The sequence below is a fragment of the Aythya fuligula genome, chromosome 14 (genome assembly GCF_009819795.1).
Source record: "Aythya fuligula isolate bAytFul2 chromosome 14, bAytFul2.pri, whole genome shotgun sequence".
In the NCBI taxonomy this organism is placed as follows: Eukaryota; Metazoa; Chordata; class Aves; order Anseriformes; family Anatidae; genus Aythya; species Aythya fuligula.
The window spans coordinates 11,392,361-11,405,256 of NC_045572.1; the positions used below are offsets into that span (position 1 = coordinate 11,392,361).

General features: G+C 43.8%; 1 protein-coding gene across 8 annotated transcripts in view; it reads left to right on the forward strand.

Annotated features, from left to right (window-relative positions):
- Positions 1-12,896, forward strand: part of EBF1 (EBF transcription factor 1) — a 270,411-nt gene that overhangs the window by 12,625 nt on the left and 244,890 nt on the right. For all 8 annotated transcript variants that reach the window (XM_032196852.1, XM_032196857.1, XM_032196853.1 and 5 more), the window contains exon 6: positions 5,877-5,945. In XM_032196852.1, coding sequence (XP_032052743.1) covers positions 5,877-5,945 — 69 coding nt within the window. The remainder of the gene's footprint in view (positions 1-5,876; positions 5,946-12,896) is intronic.

Sequence of the window (12,896 nt, forward strand, 5' to 3'; positions counted from 1 at the left end):
CCTGTGCTCTGTTCCCCTGAACGTTCCCGCCTGGGGCTGGTTGCTTAAATTCAGGACAGTCAAATATCGTCTCCCCCGGGTGCAGCACTTCTGCCGCAGGCAGCTACTTCCTTCTTCTTTCTGGCTGGTAGCAATAGGTGAAGCCTCTTTTGCTTCCTTCCCGCTGCAGGGAAGGCAGCATCTTCTCAAAGACCCCTCTGACACCTAGGAGAGCTTGACCTTGCAGTCTCATTAAAGTTAGTGGGTGTTTTTGCATGTCTGAAAAACTCATTTGTTACATGTTATTCGATGGCAGAAAATAATTCCCTGGTGGAAGACGAGGGGTTCTTGCATAAGCTCATTGTTACAATCAGTTGTTTTAAGACTGTAAAAATGCCATTGCATGCGTTGTAACTTTTACAAAACACATTTACTAAAAAGGAGTAACTTGAGGGTAAAAACTGGTACCCACTTCTAAGAGAATAAACTTGGATGAGAGTTTCCTGGTGGGGGAGAGTCTTAGACAAAATATTCAGATGGAAACTTCTCTGCTGGTTGATTTTTTTATTATTATTTTTTTTTTAGTTATGTTTCTTCATTCTTAGGGATCTGCATGTTTGGTCCTTCCCAACAGCTCTCTGATAAAACCCAGCTCGAGGGCAGCTCTCTGCAATGCTGGCAGAGAGGAGGGAGCTGCTCTCCTTGCTTTGCCAGCCTGAGTGAAACCCTACGCAACACCACAACTTGCAGGACTTGAGGGATTTTAGTTTCCATATCCTATTTTTCCAAGCTGCTTCGTTCAGCAGGTTTGGCTTTTTCTGGGAAACCAGAGAGCCCGTTGAGAGCCACCCGAGAGCAGACGGGGACCTCCAAGAGGTGCTGGAGCTGCTGCCGCTGCTGGGAGTGGGGGCGTTGCTTTGCTGAGGACTCCCAGCCAGTTCTCCCTTTCCAAATGGAAACCCAGTCACGCTGACAACCCATAATTGCCCTAAAATTCATTGGCCCAATTAGCACCACTTTCGCACTAGATACCTAGCTAGGAACAATTCATGGAAATATTAAAGGAGGCCCCTGACCTGATAAGGCTGAAGTGCATGCTTTGCTTTTCTCCTGTAAGAAGCCCAGTGAAACAGTGGGTGAAATTAAGCACAAGTGCCTGCGGCGTTGGGGCCTGAATGTGCTCTTAGCCTTGGGTGATGTGCTCTGTTGGCTCTTAGACCGCAAAGTTTTAAGGTAGGAATTAATCTGCCTGCAACTCTGGCTGAGCACCCAAACTTAGAAGCAGAGCCTTTGCAGCTTTACATTGTGGTCGTGCCTGGCGGAGAGGAGAGGAGCATCCATCCCTCCCTGCAGCAGCCCCACGGGCCTCCCTGCCAGCACCAGGATGCTCTCACAGAGCCCTTGTGCTGCACCTATGTAATGCATTAATTTTATTACAAATACTTTAGAAACATCAAGAGTAATAAATAAATGGAAACTTTACATAGGAGGCTGAGTTTTAACCAGAAGAGCTACATCAAAGATTTACAGCCGTGTCAATATAGTTTGACTGAGATAAAATTATTTCCGTTCTGGGAACATGGAAAGATGTGCTACGTCATTTGGAGCCGTCTTTCCCTTTATTAAAGCACTTTATGCTTTTTTCGTTCTTGAAATTCGCTTAATCAGGAGCTTTATTCCTCTCCTTGGATTTGTTTACTGCCAGTCCTGGCTTTGTGTTTCATGAGCATAAGGTGGAAGGGTAGCAAAAAAAAATAAAAAAAAATCTGACCACGGTAGGCAAATGTGTGTCTGACGGGGTGGGGGAGATGTATTCAAATTTCTTACAGCTCATATTAGATATTCCCCATTTCCTCTTCTGCCTATACATTTGTAAGAGGGTGCTGTTTGTTTACCAGGCCGCTTGACCCTATTGCACAAATCTGTCATCTATTGTGCTGCTAACACTCTTTTAAATTGCAAATCTGATGCTCTTTAGGGGTCTAGAAGGGGAAAAAAAATCTCTCTCCACACCATTCTGTTTCTCTTGATTTCTTGCCTGTTGTAAGTGGAAGTTGGGATGTGCTGAATTTGCACCAGGGGTGCAAATGCAGCCTCAATTATAAGCATAAAATTAGAGTCTGTTCCCCATTAATCAGCCCAGCTAATTGCTATGCACTACCATTAGCCATATGGTGTGAAAGACAGCTTGCTCTCCCTAAGATGAAATTTCTTCATTTCAGACATGAAATAGTGAGGGCTCTGTATTTTAAAATAGCTTGTTTTAGATATTTAATTTCTAAACAACTTTCAGCAGTGCTTTCTATCAAGGCTAACTGCACAATAAAACTTTGCATTTATGTGACAAAGCTGGGTATTTATAGTATACTCCAACTATGGCACGGATAAGACAAAGAATTCAAATGTACAGGAGCGTCCTGGCTGCAGTAGGGAAGCGGGGCTGAGGTTTGCTTCAGGTGGCTGTTTATTTCAAAGGCTTTCATTGTATTTTGTCAAATATAAAATCTATGCTGTTGGCAAAAATGCTAATAGCTGGGGAGAATTCACAGCCTTGGTGGAATTTATTAGTATTGTAGGAGCATGGGGAGGGACATCTATAGTTAATATTGCCTCAACAATTTCCATTATGAAACCTTCAGTGGCTTACAGCTTTGCCAAACTTAAGCTGTTCTGGCTGAAATGTCCTTTGCAGGGTGTCAGCCCGAGGCTGACTTTCTTTGGAAAGTTTCAGCTAAAATGGTTCAGTGATTTCTGAGAATGAGGTCGGAGTAAAATATGGTTTTTGTCTTTGCAAAATAAAATCTTAACAGCTGTTTTGTCGAGAACCTCCCGCACCTCCGCACTCGGGAGCGAGGAGCCCATTTGGGGCATGGGCCGCATGGCTGTGGGCTGCAGCCTGCCTCGCCGGGAGCTTCTGCAAGATGTCCCACGCGGACTCGCTAACGACTTGTTAGAGCCTGGCAGCTAAATGATCGGAAAGTCGCATTTGCGCTGGCCACGTGCCATCGCCCCGTAATTTCTCATTGTTCATTGTCCCCGCAGAAAGCCCGAGCGCGCAGATACACAAAGCAGGGCTCCTCTGGGCAGCGATGCTCCTGGCTGCTCTGCCGGCTTGGGGATGGGGAGGTTTTGGGGTGCAGGGTGCCAGGGTGAGGTGGAAAACTCCTGTGTGCCCATAGTGGGGACCAGGTGGCATGGAAAAGGGATGCTCCAGCGTGGGGAAGGGAAAGGGAGGAAGACGATGCGGAGCAAGGCAGCAGGAGGGCAGCAGGTCCCCAGAGCGCTGGGTTACTATTGAGGACTATTTGTTTTAAAAACAAACCAAGCAGTTTTTGCAGTTTTTTATTGTGATCCAGAGTGACATGTTGCCTGAGCCCTGGCTCCCTGTCCCAACGGGGAGGGACATTCCCGAGAGACAGTCCAGGAGCTGGCAGTTGGAGCCTCTCACTGCACCTTCAGAGCCTGTGGGGAGCTGGAGGACTTCTCGGAGACATGGAGAAACTCCTGGGAGTTTTAAGATTCCTTTGGGGAAAGGATTGAAAAGGTGCTGAACATTTAAGAACTTTTTCAAAATGTTCAGTAAACACTAAAATCCAAAGCTTTCAAAGCAAGTTGAATGATTATGCCATGAGAAGTGATCTAAAACTCAGGGTTTGTGCGATGCCTTGATTTTCTGCATGGAAAAACAAAGGTAGATGAAGCCTGTAATTCTGCTGGTGACAGGGAGGCTACTACTACTAATAAATTAATAAACCTTAGCTTGACTTATTATTTTTAAAAGGCCTTTTGCTCAGGCCTATTGGAGAATCCTCTTGGGGCACCCAAGCCAAGCGGAGAGGCCACCCCATGAGCAGCGCCGTGTACTCCCTGCTCTCCAGGCCAGACTGTCCCCAGCGGCCACCTCGTGGCTCTGTCCCACTCAGGGCTACAGCATCCCTGGCCCCGTCTCCTTTTGGGCCAGCACCCGGGAAGGTGCAGGGGGACGCGGGGGTCCGCCTGGCGCGGCGGGGAGCCTGGGAACCTTCGCTCGCCTGCGTTAGTGTGGCAATTTCTGTCCCTGCAGTCTGCTGGGAGAATGTCAGGACTAGCCCTGATTCGCTTCAGTCACAAGAACTGCATTGTCTTAACTTGTGCCAACTCTGTTTCTAATTACATTTTAATCATTTAAAAATGATTAGCAGTTTTTATTGCCTTGTTTGTGGGTAAATTTTCTCACCCCACACATTCTAGCTGCACTCCAATGACAAGTCCTTTTATAGGCAAAAAAGCCCCCCAAACGTCCACATGACTATTTACCTACAGCATATTTTATTCCTTCCTAAATTTTAATGCTTTCTGGGTGCCAAGGCTCTTGCATTTTTTTGGTGGATCAATTGTGGTATTGTGCTGTAAAATTAAGCAGTTTTTTTTGGCAATCCTAAACAATGTAACTTCCACCGAAATGAAGATACCGCACATGTGTTAACTGTGAAAAGTTTCAGCCCTGAATAGTTGCCTTGAAGCTTTTTGCGGTGAAAAGAATTATGTATTTTCCTCTCTTTGAAAACAATTTTTTTTCTTCTTTTGGAAACCATGTTTAAACAGTCTGTTTTTGTAAAAGCTCACCCCCCCCTTTTTTTTTGTTATCTTTAGTGTGGTTAGTTGCTTTATTGCTAATCTTGGTGGGTAACTGTATATTATTCACTCTATTGTTCAGCAACACAAGAGAACCTTTGTCATACTCCCAACAGGGCTATTTATATAGCATGGCATTTCTGCGGGCTTCTTCCTGCGCTGATGTTCCTCCACCTTTTTGGGAAAAAGAAAATAGTCCACCCGAGCAGGAGGGAAAGTAGCGGGTGGCTGCTGCGGGATGCACAAAGCCGGCTGCTGACACACGGCGATGTGCAGGCCCTGGGACACTGCTTGAAATGAGCACGGTGCTTCCCAAAGGCATGTGGCACACAGCTGGGGCTCACCAGGAGTTCTGCTGAGCAGCAAAGTGTACCCACGTCTGGCCAGGGAGAGCTGAGGGGGTGGCCCCATCCTCCACCACTTGGTGCCACCACGGGGTGCCGTCCCCATGCCCGGCATCTCTGTTCCTGTCCCAGAGCCCTCACCCTGCAAAAGCCAGGAGCTGGTGTCCAGTTCTCACAACAAAGGCTTGTCCCCAGCCATTTAACATCTCTGTGCAAATGCCGAGCCACCTTCATTCAAAGTCCTAGCCTTAAGGCCAGTGATGGTGCCAGGCTTTGGCAGACAGAGCTGGTGCTTCACGTGCCGGCTTTGCACCCGACCTGCTGCAGGGACCAGCCACAGAACGGTGCTCTCCTGGCACAAACAGACACCAGCGTGCTCCAAAAACCAGGGAAATGGGCAAACTCCCACATAACAGCCTAGTAGTGCTTGCATTTTAGTTCCCCCCTTAGCAGCAATATTTCTTAAAGGGAGAATAATTGTGCTTTTGGATTTCGGGGGGAGGTTTCCCGGCAGCTGAGACTTCAGCTCTGTGTAAAAGTAGGAAAACTGTGCGGCCACATAATGTAAGTGGTAAGCAAAGGTAAAAGCTGTTTTCAGGGAAGAAAAAGCCACCTTATTTTGAGTGCATATCTATATGGGACAACTGTTAAACCCCATGGATAAAAGACCACAAATAGACAGGTCTCCCTGTTTCGGATGATCCTTGAATTATTATTTGTGAAAGGGGCAAAACCCCTCTCTTTTTATATTTTCCATTGTTAACCAGCTGTGCAAGAAGTTAAACACAGTAATTAACCCATATGTGACCTGCTGCATTTGACTGATTTCCAGGCAGGGACGGAGCGGTAACTCTAGCCGGCAATTTGAACCCACCATGTTCGTAATGATGATTTTACAGTGTAATGGTCGCACTAAATCCTTTCACTTTTGCTCTGTAGCCGCTGTTGTGACAAGAAAAGCTGTGGCAACAGAAATGAGACTCCATCAGATCCAGTGATAATTGACAGGTAAGGACTGCTATTGTTTCCTTCGATTTGCTTTTTTTTTTTTTTTTCTTTTCCTCCTCATTATAATGAAACACCTGCCCTGTGTTGCTAATGGGTAAGAATTAGGAGTATATATGGAGGAAATTTTGTTTTTGATACCAAATTAGTTGTGCTTTGCAATTGCGATTGCCATGGAAGGGCCATATGGAGGCTAACGGAGCGACCTGCTCGTTGGAGGGCTCCAGTGCTTGCAACTGATTCATGTGCATAAAGAAGAGATTTTTCTTTCTGACTTTCTGTGGCTCAATTCACATGCTGTGCCAGAGAAGCTTCAGGAATAAAATAATAATAGTTTGTGATTTATGAAATGTGGTTGGGTGCTTATAAATATTTAACTTTTATTTGAAAAATGTTTGAATCATTATCACTTTTAGCTACAGTAGTTCTGTTGGGTGCAATCCATCTACATTTTAAGGTTTTTATTTATGCATAAAAACAGTTAAAAAAAAATAGATCTGCAAACTAAGGGGTTTTTCTCCTGTGATTTTCTTTGGTTGGAATACTATTTTGACTGTATTGTCAGTTGATTAATTCGTTTTTGCCCATCTTAATTATTGTGTTTTTAAACAGATCCATATTGCTAATCTGACATCACTGAGTAAATCACTGTAGCACAATACATCTATTTTAGTTGTTCTGAGCCATGTGCAGTTTCTGAGCTTGCAAATTATGCAAAATGGTACCAAATAGTCATTTTTACATTTTAATTGTCAAAAATCATTGTACGAAGCTGTGCGCAATAACCAGGTTATTATGCAGCATTACTCTATAAGAGTTAAATGGCCATGAAGTACTGAATCTGTCTGTCATCAGCTGGGGAAAGCAATACCACTACGCTAATCTGCGCGTACAGGGACCCTGAAGGGAAACTATCTATGCATACAGGAGCGGGAGTATGGAGTGGTGTGCTTCTCCTGGTGTTATTGTCTGAGTTAATGTTTGCTATGTGAGGTTCAAAGCGCCTTCCGTGCCAGCGTGCGTGGTTTTATGACAAAAGGTGAAGGGGTTCGGTGTGCGGAGTGCCAGGCAGGGAGGAGGGGGGTGGCAGAGCCTGGCTGGGCACTGCACTGCTGCAGGCTGCCAGATTGATAGCTCTGGGTTGAATTTGTTAAGAAAGTGCATACATTGGAAGCTTATCGCAGATGGTTTGATTAGCTATAATCAGTAATCCCGAGAATGTTTAAATCTCAGATGTATCTACCTATTTTAACTAGGCATATTTTCATCTTCTGTGAGCATTAGGTAGCACCAGGGAAAGCAGAGGAAAAAAAACCCACTGTGAAATCTGTATAGAGATGTGTTTTATAAGCATGCTGCAGACTTGAACACTATAAACATGGTGTTAGAGTGGCATTTTGAGCGACATGAAAGCTACAAAATTCACATGAATTTTTCATTGTACTGGAAAGTGAGATGTTAAGATGCTAATGGCAGGTTTACGGAAATATTTTGTTTAACTATCTAGTATGCAAAACTGCTAGTTGCAAATCATTTAAAATTATGAAAGCCAGAGATGCTGTCTGTTACATGCTTCTTATAAACAGAGGGAAACTCTTACATGAAAAATCAGACTTAGCTTCCTAGCAGTGATCAATTCATCAGTATTTACATTAATCGATGCAAAAGATTCAAATTCTGAAAATTATATTTAAAACACAACTAAACATGATTTAAAGCTCATCTTACAAGCTTTACCTCACCACCTGCACTAAATCACATTTGGCTGGTGAATGGGTTAAGCTTTTAAGTTCTTCACTTGGTTTTAAATTGTGACTTTGATACAGGAGGTTGATATGACTGTGGTTTGAATAACATTTGATTTTGACCTGTTCCTGTGGGTTGCAGTGGTATAAGAAATTTGACTCAGCAGTACTGTAATTAGCCCTCCCCGTGTTTTTGAAACAGGATTGTGTTACCTGGATTGCATTAGTGTGGCTTCTATTGTTGCCGCTTCGCATCTGTCCCAGTAGGGTACTTAAAACCTTTTCTTGGCCAGGGCTAGTTCAAACAATTTAGGCCAAATAAGTATGTGCTTTATACAGTTAGTGGCTTTAGTGATGCTTCTTGTGACATTTATCCTATTCATTTTTTTCCTCCCTTTTGGTTTGGAAAGGATGAAGCGATCTATGTGGAGCCTTTTTACCTTAAAATGAGTCCGTTAAAATTGTTCTAACACTGAAACGCCTGCACAAGTCAGCACATGTGTTTAGTTGTACTCTATTGTCACTTCTGCATGTGCACAATTTTAAACTATTATGTCAATTGATATGCAAAACCATATTTAGCTATTTTTATTTGCATGTGAGCTTACAGAATTCATTTACCATTTGGGCTAAAGCACTCCCACATGCCTTACAGTCTGATAAAGCCTCGCCTATGGATTTAATCTAGCTCTTGCATCAAATCCTACGAATCCACAGAGTCTGACCTAACATAGAATTTACAATAAAATCTATCTATGGGATTTTTGACATATGTACTTACATGGAAATGCTATCCTCTTCTTACATGCTGGAATACTATTCTGGATTGATTAATTCTCTTTGATGAGGCTAGAGAAACTTGGGATAGAGGGAACTCAGTCTTTGTGGTGGTTTAGTTAACTTGGCGAAGAGGCTCTCTGGCAACTTCAAAGTTACATGTGTTGTGTTCTTTTTCAAACCCTAGATGTATATGAAAAGTAAATCGCATATTTTTATTTAATCAAAATGTGGGATTTTTAAAAAAAAATCTGTAGTTGCATTTGAAACAGGATATGACTTTATCCTTTGTAAAATTGCTTTATAGTTTGCCCCATTATAGTATCAGCGGATATAGCAGTGAAAGGGACCTAAAGAAATTTATACTCATAGAGCGATCTAAATTTTCTCTGGAGAACAAAATAAATCTCTTATGCTTATAGAGAGCAGTCATTTCAAGGAAGTTTCTTGGAAACCTGTGTGTGTCTGAATCATCTCCTTAGCATAGCCTGTATATTTTATCACTAATCCAGTTACATGTGTTCAGATGAAGCTCTGATGAACAGGAACTCATTTTAAAAGGGGTATTATTGTCACAATACAAATGCACAATTCCTCCTACAAGTACAGTAGCAGGGCTGTATTGTAATCATACTTAAAGAAAACACAGAGCACTTCCTGTTATTAAATTAAATTCTAGATTGATTTAACATTCAAATTGTAACTCATATTTGAATTTAAAAGGTTTGCAATAAAATTCCTGTGAAGAAATTGAATAAATTGTAGTTTTATTACCACTCTGGATATCCTGGTGTCCTAACCTTTTTCCTTATAGTTATCTTAGTTCAATAAATAAAACCTCATTAGACTATTCCCATTTCAACGAGTTTATTAAATTTTACAGGAGTAATTAGCATAAGCTGTGCTAATTTTTCTGGAAGACTAATGAGAGAGCTTCCTAATTAGGTTTGCTTTGTAAGAATCAGAAAAGATGATAATGACAAAAGTCACATAGGGGAGAAAGTGGGGCTTTAGATTATTCCTTGGTTCAGGAAAGAGGCTCCTCTCTCGCCGTTCTGCTCCAAACTCTTAAACCCAATTTACCACTGTGGGGACCAGTATTTAGTGGTGTTACCCATGCCTGTGGGGGATTCCTTACCTTTTATGGCTGGATCCAGTAAAACAGGAGCCCTATTGACAGATAAAATAGAAATGAGCACCGCAATCCCAAATATAGTGGCGGAAAAGGCTCTGCACTGAGGATCATGCTTTGCTCCCCAACCCTGCACGCCAGGGTGCGATGCTGCAGGGACAAGGGGCTGTGAACAGCCTGTGTGGCAACTGCTGCTCCATCCCAAATCTTGCTTCTTCCCACTGTATGTCAGTAGGCTGATGCTGTGACCTGAAATCGACTTTGCTGAGGTTTACTGATACGGATGAGACCTACTTCAGGAATTTCTCTCTTGGACAGACTCCCTCCGGCTGGGGTGCAGGATGCTGAGCTTTGTGCGGGAGCTGCCCGGGGACTCTGTGCCCATTACGGGAAGGGCAAGGGGCTCTCCTGGCCCTGGTCTAGCCAAGGCATTGAAGCTCTTCATATGCCAATTCAAGTGCTGCTTCTGAGGAATAAGGCTCCCTCTGGCTTTGCAGAAGTGGCTGATGCATTTCCAATGTGATCAGAGCTCTTGTCAGTGGAGCAGGGGTGGGAACTTACAGACTGCAGGCTGTGATATTCTTTCTGCTTTATTATCAGATGACACGGAGGGGTTTTAATGCACGGCCTGCTGCTGCACGTGTCGGAAAGGCCTGTGCACTTTCGACACCTGCTGTACAGGATGCTCGGCCAGGCCGCCTGTGATCCCTCCCCAGCACATCCACCCGCTGCGGCTACAGAGGGAGCTGGCTTTCCTACAGATGTTTCTGAGATCTTTCAGGCCTTAACCTGACAAATTTTATGTTTGTGGGTAGGATTTCATTGTGCAATGGCATGAAAAGAGGCGTGAATGACTTTCAATGTCTCCGTTTTACTGCTTTACAAGTCATCGCGCAGTGGATTGTATTTTACGGGCCCGATCATCTTTTCATCCTAAATAGCAGGCAGGTGGAAAAGTGACATGCAGGGCTGCATCGCCCTCTCTGCATCCTCCCCCTGAAGGCACTTGTTGGGCGGATGTGGCAATCACTGCCTCCTGCAGCAGCTTTCTGTGCTGAACCCAGCTGTGGTGGGGTGGGGGCAGGTGCTGGTGTCCCGCTCCCCTCCTGGGGACGGGGCTATAGGAGGCTGGGGGCTGCATCCCACCTCAATCCCTGGGCACTGCATGACGCTTTGTCTCAGAGCTGTGCTGGTGAAACCCTCTGGGCCCCTACAGAGGATGGGCAGAATTTGGCCTGCAGCATTTCGCGTGAGCTCCCGGAGCCTGTGAACCCGTACATTGCTGAGAGGGGAGGGACGCCAGCAAACATCCTCAAGGACTTGGTTATGATTGACGCATCTGAAAAGCATTACCCTAAACATTTCCCACATGACTCAGGCAGCCAAAGGCACTTTGAGACTTCGTGAGATACATGGGAGACTCTGATCAGTAGATGCTTCTCTCACGGTGAATCAGGCCAAAATACTCACACCTCTTCCAAGGCTCCTAATAGTGTCTGTCCTCTTCGTGGTGAAGAAATCACCAGAGCTGGGGATAACTTTGCAAGGGCCCTTGCAAAAATCCCTCTCGGTTTCAGTCTCTGCGGGTTGGCATGTATCTCTGTTGCTTCAAAATTCATTTATTTTGCTCTTGGGGTTGAGTGAACTTGGTCAGGGTCAAAGCAGCTCCCACTTATTGTTTGCTTCATTTCTCCTCCCCCACCCCCGAGTATAGGAATTTTTATATAATTTCAAAACTATTATGCAAAACCTTAATTTGGTCTCAGCTTCACTTCAGGAGGTTTGTGAATTTCTCAGAAAACCTGTTCTGAGTTTTCAGTTTGTTATAAAACCCCAAACCAGGCAAGTTTTATGTGGTTTTGGGTTTCACTGCAAACATTTCACACTACTCTAATAGTTGCTTGCTTCTCTCAGTGATGCCTTTTGAATCTGCAGCTAGCATTTTGGGCTTTATTTCACCATGATCTTATGCCTGATTATTACTATTTAATATGGTGGTGCTGTGACAGGGGCTCCTGTCACACAGGAGGCTCATTGTGCTGGGCACTGTGTGCTCCCCAGGCAGGTCGATGAGCCCATACCTGAAGTGGCTCTCCTGACACAGTTTACAAATTTTTCTGTGGAGAACAAAAAACTTAGTCTTGCATTGAATTTCTGTGGATTAGGGAAGCTGAAGACCGGTTTACTCAGTTGCTTTTGGCAGTGGGCTGTCATCTTTAGTGCCTATCAACAGCTCCTGGGGACAGGGCCAGCTGTGCTTCCCATGCTCTGTCAGTCCAGAGGGGTTATTTGTGTGTGTGTGGGGTGTGCTGGACCTGCTGCCTTTGAAGGTGATTGTGAAGACCTCATGAATTTGGGCATGGGCTGGGACATGTTTCCCTTTACTCACAAAGGGTGCTATTTGTGTACTGTGCCTTAATATCAATTCCACCTGTGTCCCAAATCAGGGAGGATGTGCTTGGCGCACAGGCCACCCTGCACAGCTCAGGGTCAGGTTTTCTATTTTCAAGAATGGGGACTTCTTTGGGGAAAAAATACTGGCTTTTTCCTCCTATGGACGTACACACCGTTTCTAGTGTGGGTAAATTTCCTGCCTCATCTTAACACCTGATTTATTTCTGCATTTGCTGCTGCAACGGTAATGCACACATAACTAGCCAAATAAGAGCAATAGGAAAAGGTATTTGCAAAGATCATCCTCAGTTTTAATGCAGATTAGCTAAAATTGTTCTGAATGTGAAACAAGTGTCTTATATCTACTGCAGCATTTACTGGGTGAGAACCTAACCCGCTCTGCTCTGCTGGAGCTCAGGCGTATGAGTGGTTTTCTTCCTGTGAGCAGTCATAAATGTTTGCATGTTCTAGCCACTGAAATGTATTCTTATAAGTAATTGGACACATCTACCAAAATATCTATGCTAAATTCAAGTTTGCTTTTGCCTGCTGAACGTAAATATTTTTAATATAACAACTAATAAAGTTAAAAGAGAGGAAGAAACAATTGTAGGTTTCTGTGTAAATCACGACTGAGATAATTTTCTAGAAATGGATTTTACATTGTCCCTGTAGCAGTAATGGTAAATACTGGTATGAATTTTCTCTGTAGCATCAAGGTGTTGTTTTTTTTTTTTTTTTTTTTGGTAACAGTTCTGGAAAAGTACAGAAATCCATACAAAGTTCCCAGTGTTTCCCATTAGCAACTTTACATAGGTAGCTTGTGATCAGAATATATTACTGTATCAAATGAGTGTTTACTTTTTTTTTTTTTTTTTTCCTAAAGACAGTATTTTAGAGGATTTT